At 56.5% G+C, this 17,021-nt stretch overlaps 6 protein-coding genes across 6 annotated transcripts; 3 read left to right on the forward strand and 3 right to left on the reverse strand.

Annotated features, from left to right (window-relative positions):
* Window positions 1-2,372: 2,372 nt before the first annotated feature.
* On the reverse strand, window positions 2,373-3,676 carry TRAVEDRAFT_20599 (uncharacterized protein; the record flags this gene model as incomplete). The annotated part of the gene is made up of 7 exons (XM_008039927.1): window positions 2,373-2,543; window positions 2,594-2,740; window positions 2,798-2,980; window positions 3,029-3,367; window positions 3,425-3,439; window positions 3,505-3,585; window positions 3,647-3,676. 7 exons carry the CDS (start codon window positions 3,674-3,676, stop codon window positions 2,373-2,375), a joined length of 966 nt encoding a protein of 321 aa, XP_008038118.1.
* Window positions 3,677-7,044: 3,368 nt separating this feature from the next.
* Window positions 7,045-8,745, forward strand: TRAVEDRAFT_47807 (uncharacterized protein; the record flags this gene model as incomplete). Its single annotated transcript, XM_008040191.1, has 9 exons — window positions 7,045-7,100; window positions 7,163-7,197; window positions 7,253-7,413; window positions 7,477-7,591; window positions 7,651-7,751; window positions 7,803-7,888; window positions 8,262-8,310; window positions 8,367-8,416; window positions 8,484-8,745. The coding sequence occupies 9 exons, from the start codon at window positions 7,045-7,047 to the stop codon at window positions 8,743-8,745; spliced, it is 915 nt and encodes a 304-aa protein (XP_008038382.1).
* A 455-nt stretch (window positions 8,746-9,200) lies between these two features.
* On the forward strand, window positions 9,201-11,070 carry TRAVEDRAFT_58810 (WD40 repeat-like protein; the record flags this gene model as incomplete). The annotated part of the gene is made up of 7 exons (XM_008040652.1): window positions 9,201-9,431; window positions 9,487-9,600; window positions 9,661-9,794; window positions 9,845-9,992; window positions 10,047-10,309; window positions 10,365-10,689; window positions 10,738-11,070. The coding sequence occupies 7 exons, from the start codon at window positions 9,201-9,203 to the stop codon at window positions 11,068-11,070; spliced, it is 1,548 nt and encodes a 515-aa protein (XP_008038843.1).
* Window positions 11,071-11,182: 112 nt separating this feature from the next.
* TRAVEDRAFT_47809 (uncharacterized protein) lies at window positions 11,183-11,894 on the reverse strand (the record flags this gene model as incomplete). The annotated part of the gene is made up of 5 exons (XM_008040192.1): window positions 11,183-11,255; window positions 11,309-11,321; window positions 11,375-11,539; window positions 11,594-11,695; window positions 11,750-11,894. 5 exons carry the CDS (start codon window positions 11,892-11,894, stop codon window positions 11,183-11,185), a joined length of 498 nt encoding a protein of 165 aa, XP_008038383.1.
* A 662-nt stretch (window positions 11,895-12,556) lies between these two features.
* On the forward strand, window positions 12,557-14,897 carry TRAVEDRAFT_37522 (uncharacterized protein; the record flags this gene model as incomplete). Its single annotated transcript, XM_008040071.1, has 3 exons — window positions 12,557-12,851; window positions 12,900-13,750; window positions 13,806-14,897. 3 exons carry the CDS (start codon window positions 12,557-12,559, stop codon window positions 14,895-14,897), a joined length of 2,238 nt encoding a protein of 745 aa, XP_008038262.1.
* A 383-nt stretch (window positions 14,898-15,280) lies between these two features.
* Window positions 15,281-16,805, reverse strand: TRAVEDRAFT_37523 (CMGC/CDK/CDK7 protein kinase; the record flags this gene model as incomplete). Its single annotated transcript, XM_008040072.1, has 8 exons — window positions 15,281-15,523; window positions 15,582-15,731; window positions 15,795-15,981; window positions 16,052-16,170; window positions 16,237-16,416; window positions 16,475-16,608; window positions 16,660-16,709; window positions 16,762-16,805. 8 exons carry the CDS (start codon window positions 16,803-16,805, stop codon window positions 15,281-15,283), a joined length of 1,107 nt encoding a protein of 368 aa, XP_008038263.1.
* Window positions 16,806-17,021: the final 216 nt, after the last annotated feature.

The raw sequence follows: 17,021 nt of genomic DNA on the forward strand, positions 1-17,021 counted from the left end.
TTGAGAGGACTACTGCTGTGAGTGTAACCGGGGTCAACAGCCCATGTGACGGTGTAGGCTAGTAGTTGGGTGGCATCCCTTCCCCCATGCGATTGGGAGACGCGATTGCTCGGTCTTATAGTGCATCTGGTCCGTCGCGCACTATTCTACAGTCGTGTCATCGTTAGCTCGGGCTATGACTGCATAGAATCTAAAGATGACAAACATGATAGCGCCTCGGTCGGTGTCGACCAGCCAAATCACGTCCCGCTCTCCTCTGCGTCCCTCTCATGCTGGCGAGTCGAGACCGAGCTCCGGGGTGAGCGTTAGCTGCAGGCTGAGGCCCATGCGTCCAAAGGTCCGGGGTGGCCTTTTAAGGAACCTATGGCATCAAGAAGGTGGACTGAGAATTACGAAAGGACCCGACTATGTCCGCACGTTGCGCACCTGGCTCTCACGGCTGTCCATGGGCTACCGGAGCGGGTCTGTAGGGAGGAGGGGAGCATGCAGGATATAGATGCGCCGACCAGCGATAGACTCGCGCCCTTTCCCTCACACCCCCGACTCAGCTTCCCTCCCTCTCCGCGTCTAGATCCCGCCCTCCTCTGATTGTCTCTCTATGACGACCACCAGCGTCGGCATTGTACGACTTCCTCCATCGGCGAACGGTCCGTCCAAAACCGACTCGATCGCATACGACCGCACAGCAAAGCGGCCACGAGCACCTCGAAGCCTTGACTTGATCGTGGGTTGGCCGCATTTCATTCGAACCGCTGGCGAGCACAATAACCAACAGGAGATCAGTCATCGGTACGCCCAAGCGCAATACGTTCTCAGGCTGCGAAGAAGGCTGTCCAATGTGGTAGCGGGAAGAGGTGAGTTGTTGCCAGGGGGCAACCAGACGAGCGAGCGCCGACTCCGACCCAGTTAGTAGTAGTGTGAAACCGGTGTCCGGGGGTATACTTTTCACTTTTTCAGCACTCGCAAGGAATATTTTCAATTGCGACTGCAATTTCCCTTCGTTGTTTTTAAAAGCGCCACAGTAGCTTCCATTAGATCGTACCTGTTGGACGGTGTGGTTTTTGTTCGTCAAAACCGAGTTCAGGCTGCCCGGTTCGTGGAACTTTGACCATAGGCCCTGGCGCCAAAAGGGCGTCTAAATCCGCCTGCACTAATTCGGAAACGCGAACTCAGAAGGCATGATCGCGCGAGTCTTACCAGGTCGCGCAGACAAGTACTGTGCTCTGAGCAGTCGGACTACGAGCACCCTCCACCACCCAGTCGGCGGCTGCATATCACGTTCAACTACGAGCACGTATTCACTTCATTTGGGAAAGGCTTTGGCTCGATGATCGCAACTACTGCCACCCCAGTGACGAATTATTAAACAGGCGCATGGTCGGTCGGTCTCACGCAGGGTATGGCTCTTCGATGCCCGCTCTCATAAAGCGCGGCATTATTTCGAATATAGGGCCCTCGCGATCTGCTCACAGACAGCTTGCGAACAAATTCGCGACACGCAAGCTTCGAACAACGGCGAGAATACGCTTCGCGCGACCAAATTTGCCTACAGGACCAGGCAGCACATGTACAGCTGCTCGCGCTACATGGTCGCGCCTGCTCGCGGGCACGTCCAAGTGGGGCTGCCGTGACCGCTGTGCGGAAAGAGAGAGCCGATATGTCATTTAGAGTCCTCTCCATGCTTTCAGTCCCCTCCCATCTTGGACATATCCCCATAGCGGCTGGTGAGGAGACTACAAGAGCATCAAGCATGAGAGGAGTAATGTAGGCGATCGCTATCTTATCTCGGCTAAGGTAGTAGTAGTGTCAAACTGGTTTCCGGGGTCTTAGCTTTCACTTTTCGAGGTTGGAGTAGCGAAAAGCTCGTCTGGTTGCCCCCTGGTTGTTGCCATCGTTCTGGGCGCTAAACGTGGCGCATTAATTTGCCGAAATCACAGCAAACCCGCCACCGGAGGTCGGTAGCCATGCGGTTCGCCTGGCGCGGGGGTGACCTTGTGGATATGTCCCGGATTTGGGTCTTCGGACTCTATGGGCGGTCGTAGGTCCAAGGAAGTGATCCTGCAGGTAAGCACGAGGTGTCGTCGGATTGTTCCGTGGCGTGCCTGCGGCCCTGCGCACCCCAGGGCCCACGCGAGAGACTCGTGCAATTAATATCAAGCTTACATTAACTTCTCGCAGTCGGATCGAAGACGAGGGGCGTCGTCTATACATATGCAAATCCAAACCAAAAACCACGATCAAGAGTCCTCCCACCTGCGCCCTGTGCTGGCCAGAAAGTCGCTCCCATGAGGACCGACTGCGTTCGCGATCAGCTTGGGCGACGGAGTCTCGAAACAAACAAAGGGATAGATGAATGAGTGAGTGTGCCGAGCCTAAATCGCCTGATGCTGAACCGAGCGGAGGGTGCCGGAGATGCCGGCGGTACTTGAAGGGCGGATACACAAAACGGGCTGGATGGTCGCCTTCGACTTCAGGCTCGCCGTTTTCAAGTACAGTTGCTCGAACACGACGACCTCGCCGTTGTGTTCCACTGTATGGCGTCTCTGCAACGAACGACTCAGGACATGTGCGGATAGGCGAAGGCAAGACGCACCATGAAGTCGAAAACCTCAACAGCTATGATATGGGCCAGCCTCGCGCGAGTGATCGGTCGGCCGAACTTCTCATCTCCGGTGCGTACGCGGTACTGCTTGGAGGAGAAGCCATCTTCGAGCGGGCGGGGCGATCGAACACCCTCTATCTGAAGTCTACGGGTCAGTGGTGCTGCAGTAACTCTGAAGCGGGTCAAGATACTCACCCATAGGCAGATGCTCATCTTCACGCCGATCGGAGCGTCCGCTGCGAAGATAGGCCCGTCCAGAGAGGGTACACCACACCCGGCGAGGGCGGAGCTCAGCGATACGCAGTCGTACGACACGTTGAGTTTCATTCTGGGAGCTTGAGCGCGCGGGTGGTTCAGAAAGTCGTGCTGTGGCAACGTCTGCGAGGAGGTGAGTGTCGTCCCTGAATGACACGCGAGATTGCATACCTCAAGCTGCAGGCGGCCAGCAACTTCGTACCCCGGCTCGAAACGATTCTGCCCAGCGCGCGTTACCATCTCGCTCCCGGCAGATGGATGACTGGAACCCACGATGGCACCCTCCATGCCTGGACCACAGGCCCGACCCTTGACGTTTTCCGCAGGGAGAAGACGTGCATGCAGGCCGCCCCCAGCGTTTTCTGCGAGAGCGTCACTCGGAAGGAGGTGCCACTCGTGTCCCTGGACATGAGCAAGCATCCACCACGCAGCGATGGCCCAGCCCAAGTCTCCGCAGAGCTTCACGTAGACAATTTGGCCGGGTGTAACCGCAAGGGTACCTGCTAGGTCCTTTTCCAGGCGAGTCATCAGTATAATCCTCATATGGCTGACTACGTAGCGACTCACTGCGTAGAACGGCAGCTTGAGGAATATCGTTTTGACATATCAGAAGGGTGGCGAAGGAGATATAGCTCGCCGGCACTCACCAAGCCTGACATATATTTAACTGGTATGCCTCCGTTGAAGTCTCGATGGTAGAATCGAGTACCCCGCTGCTGCAAAAGCATCTAGCAAGCGATGGTGAGTGATCGCTCTGAGGGACCGTGTGGGATCAAAGCTTATGCTCACCGGAAAGGGCGTGTTGGACTGTCCCTCCATTGGCTGTCGAAAGAGTGGGGGGCAGATGTCGGTAAGAACAAGGAGGAGGGGGAAGGGAGGTAAGGTAGAGTGATACAGGAATGCCTCAGCCAGTCCACACTCTCCTCAAGTTATACTGACCGAGCGACGTGCAACGAGGTACATGGCATGCGTGCACCGTCTTCGCTGGATTTCTCGTCCGTCGGAGGATATCCTAGCTGCAGTGCGAGAGGAAGACTCGTTGTCCCCGCGCACTGATGCACGCCTGCAGGCTCCCTCAGGTGTGCGGAGTGGCGGGGCGAGTGGGCGAGATCCGCGGAAAGGCCATATTGTTCGTCGGAGGTGTAGGTTCAGCCCGGAGTGCTCCTGATCCGCTCGGGCGACTACCTCCAAATTTAGTCTATTCACCACAGTCAGGTGTGGCTAACGAAAATGCCGCGAACGTGGAAACCTAGGGAAGAAAGGTTTCAGTGATGCAACTAGTAAAAAACGAGTAGGGGCAGTCGTAACTGATACCTTTATATTTGGGCGGCAAACGTTTCCAATCATCCACGGAACGGAGGAAGATATTTGTTACTGGTATCCCTTGCCCCGCCCGCCGGAGCCTGCCCTCCGATTCTCCCACAGAAACGCGACGTTCTCGGAACCGCCAATGTGGTCGGGCGGGGGTCTTTGGCACACAGCATTGCACGGCTGACAGCCACGGCCGCAGGGCTGTTCCGACGATGGGATGCGATGACGCTGACTTTCTGCTGTCCGCTATCGAGTCAGAAAATATCTACTTTTCCCTTCCAGCAAAGCCGTCTCGGCACTGCGGACAGTCAGAGCAGGCCACATCGGAGTTGGAAAAGCCGCAACGGCTATGTAAACCTGAGCTTCGCCCGTCCTCTGACCGGCTGGCAGCACCGTCTGTCTGGGAAGGGTGAGCCACAAGACGCTTACGCACAGCAGTACTCGAGGACCTACGTCGAGCGACTTCTTGAGAGCGTTTGTGCAGTCGGGCCACTTGGTGTGCTTGGCTCAAAAGCGCGTATAGGCTGCGTAGGCACGCTACACGAGCGACCAAACTCCCTTGCGCAGAAGGCCGGCAGAGTTCAACAACGCCTGCTTGAGTGCTGCCCGTTTCAACGCGCCCATCGCGCACTGGTTGTGGTGTATATTCGCACTGCGCTCCTCTTCATCGTGGTGCTTTCTGATCAACCCCGGCAGGCCGGGCAGTGGCGTATCCAGCAGTGACACGTATCCTGCATGAGGCATATCAGCAATCGGAGCAGCAAGGGCGGTATATATTTTGGACGGCGTTCTGGATGCGAGCAGCGTGCTGAGTATCACTGCCTCGAGCGTGGAAGGCTTTCAGCTACCGCTGTGGCGTGGCGTGGCGTGGCGTGAATGCGTCCCAGCTGCCTCAGCAGGCGCGAATCCCGACAAAGCGTCTAAGGCTGACGTGAGCCTAAGTGGGATATCACACACGTGAAGTCACTCTGCCCTCGGAGGAGCAGGGATACCATTATAGCGGGGGAGTTAGTGGCCAGCATTCATCGTGTGATAGCAGTAGCGTACCACGATGTCCGCTGCTGGCGCGTTTGTTAACTTCCGCCGCGCACTCGCAATAGTATGTCCAAGCGATGAGGTCTTCTTCGAAACGATTGAAAACAGCCTCAGTAGGTGGGGGAGGGACTGGTTTGTTGTATTCTGAGGGGCCAGGATACCGGGAAGAGTCAGTTACGTGGGGTGGGGACCGAGATGGGAGGGCGGGGCAGTCGGGCCTCATGCGCACGAACGCCCGCTGCGCATGCTTCATCTGCTTCGCAAGAGTAGCCTCTTCAGAGCGCCGAGCCGCGCAGTGTAGAGTGCGCACAGTTCAGACAGTCCAGCTCTAACAGGCTGGCGAATCCGCCCGTAAGGACGTTGAGCGGGCACGGCGGACAAAGCGATAAATCGCATCCCGGGAAAATCCCGCGAAATCCAAACTGTCCCTGGAAAACGACGGGAAAGGATACCTGCTCGGGACGCTTAGGTCACGTTCCAGGGAAAAGAAAGACTTCGCGGGATTTTCCTACCACTTTCACGCCTTGCGATGAACCGCTTTGCCCGCCGTGGGGAGAGAAAAGAGGTGGCTTGAAGCCGAGTGAGCGCCGAGCGCAGATAGAACACGTGTGAATATCGCATTGAACTGCGGACGAGAGCAGGAATAAGAGAATAGAGAGTAGAATGAGGACCGTGGGAAACTGGCAATCATCGACAGTATTCGGCGAGGGGCACACCTCGAATCATGTGGTACGGGCAGCGTAGGACGTCGGCGTCTCGGCTGCGCAAGTTGTGGAGGTCACATCAAACCTGGACTTACATGAGGAGCTCGAGGAACTACTTAGCTGCAGAAAATCATGTCTGTATTGCAATTTCTGCTGTCGAGTGAGCTGAAGTTTAGACGAGCTACGCCGACCATGTTGTGATGAAGTGAGTGTCGGTTTTCGGTATTGCTAGTGCTTCGTAGCAGTATAGTTGTCCCAGTCGAATTCTCTACTCTTATTACTTCTATCATCCCTGACAAGCAATGGCGTTAGCATAGAAGAACGCCCGGTCGGGCTCGACGGTACTTGGTTTCATCTGGTCTTGTACTTACTGACATACATTATCACTACCTGGTGTCGCTGCATATGACTCATAGTGCCCCCAGACCTATGTTCTAACGCATGGTGCACAGTACTAGTGGTGTCGACGTGCATTGGGGAACAACAGCTGAGTATAAGAGTCAGAAGAGGAGGAGGAGGATCAGTTCGTATCGCGACGAGTCGCGCTCAGCGAGTCGGACGTTGCCGAGTAAGTCGTATATAATAGGCGCGAAGCGCCTAATCTCTATACCTGGTCAGCCACTCCTCTGGAAATGTAAGAAGGTTTCCGAGCGTCCGAACGTTCACCCGGACCATCATGATGTGGATACCCTTCAAAGAAATTCTGTAACTACGTCCAACGCTTGTTCCGCGACAAGGTCAGTGCCATGTTGTGTGGCGCTTCCGCGAAGACATGCTCAACGCAGATCTGCCAGCTTAGTATCTGTGGCTGGCGCTGGCAGGAGCTCGTCAAGATATTCTCGGAGTTCGCGGTTCTCTTTCAAACAGACCCGAACGGTCGCCATCTAAGGTCAGTGCATATTGGCAAGGTAGGTACCACCAGCAGCTAGCCTGATCACTCTTACAACAGATACTATCGACGGTGATACTGGTGAAGTAGCAGATGTTGAGCATAGCATCTGCGAATACGGAATCCCGCTCTCCCTGGTTAACACCCGCTGCCGCTCGAAATTGTACTTAAACCGGTCCCACCGTCACGACTCTCCCGTCGAGGGCACTGTCTCCATTACCCCATACACACATTGGGTCTAGGATCAAATGGCGACTACCGACGATTCACTCGTGGCCGAATACATTACGCTATTCGAAAGCTTGTGAGCATACGAGTTTTTGAGCGTTACCCCGCTACGCCCTTGATATTAACAGTGTGGTCAAGGTTCATAGACAACTGCTGCGGTATCGCAATACCTGGTAAGCACATGTATCTTGCTAAACAGTCGCAGTCCTTAGCTGACTCTGATGATAGCATTCCTCGGCTTTGAATACCTGGTCACCTTCGATCGCGAGGTCGAGCTGTTTTGGAAGCGCAAGTTTACAGGGGCCTCAGTACTATTCCTTTTGAATAGGTACTTGCCCTTGCTCACCGTCATACTCGACCTATCGCAATCGACGCCTATGTCCGACCGCGTAAGTCTATCTCAACCAGGCCCGATACTATATAGCGTATACTTTACTAATTGAAAGCTATAGAGGTACGCAGACATCTGTTTCGTTCGCATTGGCGCCGTTGACCGAATTCACAGTTGCGCGTCCTTCGTGAAGCTTACCGCAATCGTGTCAGTCTTGCAGTATATTCCTTGGGCAGGTTCGTAACGCCCAGCCTGTATACTATACCGCCTAGCCGTAAATTAACATTCGTCACAGCGTTCTCTACGTTGCGCGCCTTTGCGCTTAGTGCCAGGCATCGCTTCCTCACCACCTTCCTCATCTTCACGCTCTCTGTTGTGCCCATAGTGGTGAACTATGTGGGTCGTATAGGTGTTGAACGCCGTGCATTGCTAATGATACCACCGTAGGCTCGTTATCGTTGGCTAACGGCTGTCAACAACTCTATTTACGGCTGCGTAAACCAACTTGCGCTGCCTAGTCATCTAGCTCAAAAGTGCGCCCTAATTCATATTCATGTCCTCTGTTCTTAGCTGACAGCCTCCCTGCAGACGTAATTTTTCATAGCAACTCCGGCTGTTGAGAGATATTGATCGAGTTTTCGCAGTGACTATCGTCTCCCGTACTTGCCTAATCGCGGCAGACCTGCTCGTCATGATCGTAACTTGGCGTGCGACACGTTCCGCCCGGGGGTTGTCAGGCGTCGAAAGATGGTCGTTTGCGAAAACGCTTTTACGCAACGGTGAGGGGAGTCCTACCTCCGTAGCAAATCATATCGCTGATTATGGTGCGAAAGGGACCGTGTACTTCTTGTAGGTGTTGACATGCGTCATGGCATACTCGGACACCTTGGGACTAACGCTCCGCAGCGTGCTATTGCTGCTTAACACCTTGCACCTGACTTTCGCCATGCTCTCCGTAAGTTTCATTGACGCACCCCGCCTCGCACGGGATTGACGAGAAATGCACACCAGTACAACGAAGCGTTCGTGAACGTGAGCTATGTCACAATCTTCACCGAACCGTACGTGATTTTTCTCTCGCCTGGAATAACCGCCCTCGGGCCACGCCGCCTCACGTCTTTTTCTTAGTGTAACCGCCGTCCTCGTCTCGCGCTTCCTCCTCGATCTCCAGGAGACCAATCAAGTAGTCTCCGACGATGCGAGCGACATGCGGTTGAGCACGGACATCAACATCAGCGGGGTCAACTTCGCACCCATTATCGGTTCGCTCGGTTCGACTGTCAGCGGCGGTTCGGTCACCTTTCACACGGACCGCACTGGGGAGTCCGCTGATGAAGAGAATGCAAGCGCTGCGATCGCGATGGAGGTCGTTCAGAAACTTGACTCGTAGGAGTACGTCTGGAGAAATAGTCAACACCGTGACGATGATGTTGGGCCCGGCAGGAGGTGTAGAGCTTATTTCGCGTATTCAGTGTATTTGGATATGATATACCCAGAGATCCAGCCAGTACACAGATGTATAGTGTAGACCGAGAAGAGCAAACCAACGATGGGGAAGTTCTCCCAGTCAGTCTGGCATGAGTGGCAAATTGCAAAACACGCAGGTCCCCCGAGATAACACAGCCACCGGGGTTCATTCTGTAGTCCGTAGCACGTGGCTATGGTCGAGAGATTTGCTGAAGCGCCCGCGAATCCGCCGTGCCAATGCCCCAGACCGATCCTTGCCATCAACCTCACACTCGTCTGCGCCCCCAACACGACCTCCCCGTAATCTGCGTCTGCCTTGCAACGCCGTGGTAGACCTTTCTGACTGACGAGGAAGCCATACCTCGATCTTAGGCTACTATGCACCTCAACGAATCCATCCTATGCGCTACCGTCCCCTCTACTTCTGGTTCTGGGCCTGGGACGCTCTCTCTCCATGATATCCAGACAGGAACCTCTCTTGCAACATGGAAGCAAACATCTGCGGGCGCACATTGTACCGCTGCGGTGCAGTCGCGGGACGGCCAGGGCGGCTTCATGCTCGCAGCCCAGCAGGACAAGTCGATCTTGAATGTGTATAACTTCCAAAAAGTGCGTGCTCTGTCCTCCGCACGCGGAAAATTCTGACAATATGCAAATACAACAGGACCAGCTCGCGCTGAAGGTCGTGCTGCCGGAAAAGCTCACGGCCATCACGGTGGACCCGAAGGGCAAGTACTGTGCCGGGGCGACCGCGCAAGGGCGGATATTCCTCTGGGAGGCGCGTACTCTGCCTCTCGCAGTTGCAGGCTCGGGCTCACTTTTGTCGACCATATAGTAGATTGCGTCTGGGATCATGTACAACTCCTGGGACGCGCATTACCGACAGATAAACGTGCTGCGCTTCACGCAGGACGCGGCCGCACTGGTTGCGGGCAGTGAGGATTCGGGTGTTAGCGTATGGTCAATACCAAGGTGCGTACCTTCAGGAGCTTTGCTCCGACCACTCTTGACATGTTTTCTAGGTTACTGGACGAAACGCTGCAAAACGAGTTACCGACGCCGTACTGCAGCTTCACGGACCACACATTGCCTGTAACAGACGTCGTATGCGGCGTCGGCGCATTCCCCTCGTGCCGCATTCTCACTGCCTCGGTGGACCACACTGTCAAGGTATGTCTATTATGCTTATCTCTGTTTATTCACCTCTTAAGACGTCACCCATAGGTGTGGGACCCCGCCTCAAAAACCCTCCTCACGACCTTCTACTTCCCTCAACCTATAAAATGCATCACATGGGATCCTACCGAACGGCTGTTCTTCGCGGCATCTGCAGACGGGTCGGTCCACCAGGTGAACTTGTTCCGGCAACGCGAAGACAAGTTTAGCCGGGCAGCGATGGAAGCTGTCGGAGGTGCGGGTGTGAGCGACGTCATACGGATCAACGATGTTGATCCCAAGGACGCGAGAAAACGGCTCATCTCCGTCGGGTACGTCCCGTACGCCTCCTAGCCTAACGTGTACCTGACGCAGGCATTTGCGCAGAGAGGCGGTCACGACAATGGTCATTTCCCTGACCGGATCTATGCTCCTCGCGGGCACTTCCTCGGGGCTCATTCATATATACGACATCGCGTCGCATCAGCTCCTCCGGACATTGTCTTCACATAAGGGCATGACCGTCACGCACATATCGACGATGCTCCGGCCGCCAGACCTCGTAGGGCACATCAGCTTAACGCTCGGAGCGGGCACTGCGGGCGATGCCAGAGAGAACATCCCAGTGCGCCCCGTCGCGCCGTTCCAACGAATTAGGGACGCGAAGGCGCGGGAGGCACACGAGGTCTCCTTGATTATCCCTCATAAAACGGTACGGAGCTCATTCAAAATGACGTCGAGGCATGCTAACCTCTCCTAGACGTCTACCGGCGCATTCTTCTCATATTCTCGGGAAGAGCTCATCAAAGACCACGCGTTTTTCGTCCAGCCGTCTGCGGTCGGGCCGGAGGCAACGGGTGTCTCGCTGCAATCACGCGTTTCAGAGCTGGAGAGTGAGGTAACTCGTCTGCGTGAGCAGCTGGGCAAGGCGAAGGGCATCAACGACGTGATGTGGGAGACGGTCGTGCAGCGCATGGTGGCGGAGGGGAAAGAGAAGGGGCAGGACAAGGGGCGGGAGAACGGCACAGGGGCGAGCGAGGAGGGCGCAGAGCAAGGCGAGGGAGGGCGCCGGAGAAAACGCAACCGTACTTGATGTCGACGTAGGGCCTACACCACGTATACAGCATCCTCGTGGGATGGTGCAGAGATCCAGTCCGCGGGATGCAAAGACGATGTGAAAAATGGATAGTATTCCGACACAGGAATCAGGAGGACTCGTCCTTGGGCTTGTACTTCTCCGGGTCTGTTCCGTGGTGGGGGTGGTTGACCAGATTGAACCTACGGGCAGTCAGCACATAAAGCCGCGAGTAACAGTTAGAGTGAAGGCATACATGGGGAAGATGTCTGTAACGAGCATGTTAGCACCAGGTATGAATGGAAGAAAGGGGCAGACGTACGGAACTTGAGCTGCGAGAACGCAGAGTTGCGGTACGCAACACCCTGGATCCACTCAGGCTGGTCGGACTCGCCGTACAACGGCAGGCCCCGCCTTGCACGGTCGCTCAGCTCGGCGAAGTCCTTCTCCTCCTCCCGCTTGTTCTCGGACCAGCCCCAGAACCGGACTTATTGATGACCTAAATGAACGCATTCGATAGGCCAGAAACAGCAGGACTTACAACTTGACCGCTGATACGCCAACAGGAAGCCTCCGACGAAACCAAGGAAGCCTCCGAGACGCAGCTGAGACCTAAGCTTGAGCGTAGAGGGGTCCCACTTGTCTGTCACAAGGTCATTGCTTCATGCACGAACCGGATGTCCACGCTTGGACGTACCCCACAAGAACAAGGCGGTAGGTGCCGCGCCGGTCGCACCTGCCCACACGGCGTAGTCCGAGGGGCGCATGAAGCGAATTACACGAGAGGCATGGGGGTCCGCATCGATGAGCGGGAAAGGGGTCTCGACCACTTTGTTCGGCATGGTCGTCTACGGCGGCGGCGGCGACGAGGACGACGATGAGAGAGGCTGCTGCATGAAGCGCCCGTGTGGCCCGGTAAGGCAGGCGTGCAGGGCGTGACCGGAAGTGTTTAGGGCAGGTCCTGGGCGAGGCCCTTGTTGTGGCGCATGTGGCCCGCGCATGGTCTGAGCCCGAGCAAGACTTAGCCATCGTCCTCCTCTACCACAGCACCCCATTCCCCTCTTCTCCCCCTCTCTTCCACCCTAGTTGTGCCTTTGTGCATACACCTCTCCCCTGGACATCAAGATGAGCGGAGGAGCCGTTCGCAACCACAGCACTCGCCGGCATAACCGCAACAATAACGCGTCGCCATATTCTCGTCCTGGTTCTGCGGTGGCGAAGAAACCCTCAGTGAGTGCCTTCGGATCTCTCCATTGGATGTGCACTGATGGACGTCGCGTCTCACAAGGGATGGAGCCTGACAGGTTTTCTCAGCTATCTAAATCCTCTCCGATCGTTCTCGTCGACTTCCCAGGAAGGTCCTGTGGACGCCAATGCTGCGCGGAAACTGACGGCACGAGGGGAGGAGGTGCGTTTCATATCGGCTTCTTCCATTAAGTTCTCGGTGTGCTGATCTCCCGAGCAGCTGGAAGGCGAGGGTCGATCAATCGAACGGCCGTTCGGGATGTACTGCCCCGCCAATACCCCCATGGAGGTCATACAGCAACAGATCGACGACATGGAAGAACGCGAACGGCGGCATGAGGAGCTTATGCAATCAGTATCAGTTCAACCTGTTCGCTCGCCACCTCAATCTGCGAACGGCGACCAGCGCACATCCCCGCGTAGCGATGATTCGCGCGTCTCCTCGTCCTCCAACCTCAAGAAGGTACAAGAGTTCCTTGATGAGAAAGGTGGCAGGCCCTTGAATCAAATTGAGTTCGCCGGGCTAGTTTCCCTCCTCCAAAATAGCGTCGAAGGTGTGTACACTGGTAACAAAAGGATTCCCTTACTCATCAAATTTGCAGAAGACGATGATCGCGCAGAACCTTTCCGTTTCTCTAAGAGTCCAAGCACACCCGCCCGTGGCACTACCCCCACTATCAACTTCTTGTCTCCCAGCACCTCGGAGCAGATGGTTGGCGCATCTGGGTCCGCAGCGCAGAACGGCCGTAAGACGTTGGCGAAGAACCCTATGGGCGTCTACCGCTGGCAGGGTGGCGGAAGTGCTCGCCCTCGCAATCGCTACCAATCGCCCGGATTTGGCTCTACGGCTGCTCGGCCTACAATCAAGCTGACTCCGGAGAGGCCCAAGACGGACAGCAAGAGGAGGCGTGTAGGCGATGATGCCACATCGTCCTCGCCGCAACGGGTCCCCAAGGCTAACGGCGTCTCCGCTGCTTCATCCTCATCCTCAACTTCCATCAGCACAATGGCCAACGGTTCCGTCGCAGCCAACGGCTCGCAGACTAACGGCAAGCCCAACGGCGTCCACGCCACTGCCGCACCTGCTACGCCACGCGTCCGCACATCGGGTGTAATCAAGCCTACCGCCCCTGCCGTGCCCTCACCCCTCCGTCAGACCTGGGGCCAGTCGGACTCACCTCCCCAATCCTCCCCTTCCAAGGCTGCCAAGCCTACCAGAGCTGCAAGCTTCATGACGGAGCTCATCAAGGAGATTACGCCACCCAAGAAACCTGATTTCGCCAACCCTTACGAGGCTGCGAGTCCTCTAGTCAGGCCGGCACCCAAGAAACAGGCGGCGCGCAAGACGCGTAGCTCTGCCAAGGCCGAAGCCGAGAAGTTGGAGAAGGAGAAGGCGAAGACAAAGGAGTTGGAGCTCACGCCACAGGCAATCATCGAGGCCACCGTTCCTAAGGTAAGTGCCCCATACTCTCTTTGAAGCAATGTAAACTAATGAGCCGACTATCCAGGGAAGCAAGCGTTCTCGCCCGCCTCCGGAGCTCATTGGGCAGAAATCCCCGGCGAAGCGGGTCACCTCACCTCCCGAGTCCACGCGGCGTAGTGCGAGGACCAACGGCACGGGACCCTCCGTGAACGGCTTCAACGGCGTTTCAAAGACTGCCACTCCGGCCACTGACGAGGTGGTCGAGGAAGAGCAGCCTTCTCCCAAGAAGCAACGCACTTCTCAGGTGGCTCCTCCCAAGCCCACCAAAGCCTACCCCGTCACAGTCGAGGAGATCGACGACGTCGAAATGACGGGTTACAGCTCCCCCAAGCCTTCGACACTCACCTTGCCCTCCGAGGTCGTCGAGCCCAGCGATGAGAAGACGGAGAAGAAGCGCGCCACCTCGCCTTCGTCCTCTACATCCTCGTTCCCTGGCTTCGGCTCTCAACGCGCTGGCGCTGGGTTCGGTGCCCCTGGCAAGTCGTCCGCTCCCAAGGCTCCGTCGAAGCTCCGCTTCAGCATCCAGGTCGAAAAGGACGAGAAGATGGAGGTCGTACCTGAGTCTCCTGCTACCGCGGCGCCTCAGCCCGCGAAGACACCCGCAGCGGAATCCAGCAAGCCGAAGGATGCCCACGCCATAGTCGCTGCTATGCGCGAGGACGAGCTCCCGAAGTACACCTTCACGCTCCCGACATCCTCTCCCGGCGCCGGGCCCAGCACCATTCACGCTCGCCAGGTCGCCAAGGCTGCCCCCGTCTCCTCCCTCCCCACCTTCGACTTCTCCAAGGCCTCTGCATCCGCGCCCGCACCCGCCGCGACGTCCTCCGGCGGATTCAACTGGCAGGCCGCTGGAATGAAGCCGCCTCCGAAGCCCTCTGGGGACAACTGGAGCTGCGGGGTGTGCATGCTGCGCAACCCCTCGGGCACGGAGAAGTGCACGGTGTGCGACGCCCCGCGAGAAGACAAGCCGAAGCCGGCGGTGCAGGGCTTCGACTGGTCGAAGGCAGGCATGAAGCCGCCGCCGAAACCTGCGGGCGATACGTGGTCGTGCTCGGTCTGCATGCTCAGTAATCCTGGCGGTGCGGACAAGTGTACGGTCTGCGACTCGCCCCGGTGATAGTGTCCATTTTCTGTCCGCGCTGTTGATATCAATGTCCCTTGGTTTCGTCGTATATTCTCCAGTTACGTGTTGTGTATCCTCTCAATGGCTCGTACCTTTCCTGCTTTACCCCCTGTTCTCGTGTTCGATGCGAATCACCTACCAGTCTCGGGAGGCCATTATATATCGTTTCTAGTGTACATCCGGTATTACCTACTTGTACAGACAGTCCGTGGTGCAGTAGGGACCTGGCCCGTTCTCAGAATTCGATTAGGGGCGCCGTGCTGCCGTCGTTGCGCGCGCGCCCCTTGCTCGTTGCAGGGCGTCCTGTGCGCGCCCTGCGCATCTCTCCTCCACACCCACCGAGTGTGATTGCCATTGCGTGAAGACTCGTCAGCCCGTCAGGATTTTGTGAAGTCGAGGCGGCGCGCGACGGGGCGGCTGCCGAGCTCGTCGGAGGAGTGCTTGCGCTTGAGCTTGTTGTTGTTGGGCGGGTTCGCCTTGACCCCGGGGCCGGAGCCGTTCTGCTCGACGTTGCCGTCGACCTCCTCGAGCGGGGCCGCGTCCTCCTTCTTAGCCGGCTTGGGGAGCTTGGAGGGGTGCGTGGGGTACGGGAGGGCGAAGAAGTAGGGGTGGTTGAGGGCCTGCAGTCGACGTCAGCATGGTCAACGATATAGCAGCAGAGAGCTGGATGATGCTCACGTCTTTCGCACTGATGCGCCGGCGGGGGTCGTAGATGAGGCACTTGCCGAGGAGGTTCAGACAGTCGGAGCTCGCGGCGGTGAAGAGGTCGCGGAAGGGCGTCTTCGCGAACTGTCCCACGGGGACGTAGTCTGGCAGTTTCGTGTGGCCCTGCATTCGGGTGTTGTCAGTGCCGATGTCGGGGAGAACATTCAGAAGAGCGGGGAGACTTACGGGCCAGTCATCCTCGGTAGGCGTGCCGAGCGCGCGGAAGATCGTCTTCAGCTGGTCCATGTCGGTCTCGCCGGGCAGGTAGGGCGTGCGCAACATCAGCTCGGCGAAGATGCATCCGACGGACCAGATGTCGACGGCCGTGCTGTAGTATCGGCAACCGAAGAGCAGCTCGGGTGGGCGGTACCATCTGCGAGAGACAGATACAACACATCAGTTTGACGCATCTTATGGCTGCAAGATAGGGAGATGGAACGGACCGGGTGATGACCTGGCATGTCATCTTGTACCCCGGGTCCGCGAAGTCGCGCGCGAGACCGAAATCGGCAATTTTCAGCTGGCCGTTGGCGGCGATGAGCAAGTTGTTTGGCTTCAAATCCTGCAACAGGGGTGTGAGGATCAGGTGAAGTGATTTGAATTAGGGTGGCGAGCACGATGCCCTTACCCTGTGCAGGATGAAATTACGGTGGCAAAACTCGAGGCCGCGGAACGTCATGGCCATCCAGCTCTTGATATCTGCGGGCAGGAAGACCAAGGACCGGTCTTTGATGACCAGCTCGAGGTCGGTGTCCAAGAATTCCAGCACGAGGTTCAGGTTCTTCTTCGATGAGAAGACGTCAAGCAGCTGAGGCGTACAATTCATTTTGAGTGTCATCATAAGACGGGTACGGGGGTGGCCCTACCTCGATCACGTTCTGGTGTTTCAGTTCTCGCAAGAACTTGACCTCGCGGATTGCGGACATGTCGAGGCCATCCTTGAACTGACCTACCTTTATCTTCTTGATGGCCACTTTCCTTCCCGTCGCAATTTCCCTGCCTGGACGTCCATATTAAACCACTGCGCATAGACATGGATAATATCATCTACCTTTGTATACCACAGCATAGGCACCTTCACCAATCTTCTGGTCCTTGGACCTGTGGGAAAGATGTTAATTTCCGGCGAGCAGTGCACGAAAGCTGAGCAGACCATTTTTTCTGTCTGTCAGCGTTTGCTTTCTCTACTGCGTCCATGCTATCTTTTGTGGGGTGGAAGATATGAAAGGAAACTGGCTGATTGACTGCCAAGATCTGCTCGCGCTACTGGAGGTGGCTGAGGAGTGATGCCTGAAGTCACTATACCACAAAGAATGAAGCAAGTCAGTAGTAGAGATCTCACCAAGCAAACAAACACGCACCTCTTATCTCGTTTCCACAGATACACGATAAGTGGGACAGCGCACCCGTGCG

This window comes from Trametes versicolor (genome assembly GCF_000271585.1).
Source record: "Trametes versicolor FP-101664 SS1 unplaced genomic scaffold TRAVEscaffold_6, whole genome shotgun sequence".
In the NCBI taxonomy this organism is placed as follows: Eukaryota; Fungi; Basidiomycota; class Agaricomycetes; order Polyporales; family Polyporaceae; genus Trametes; species Trametes versicolor.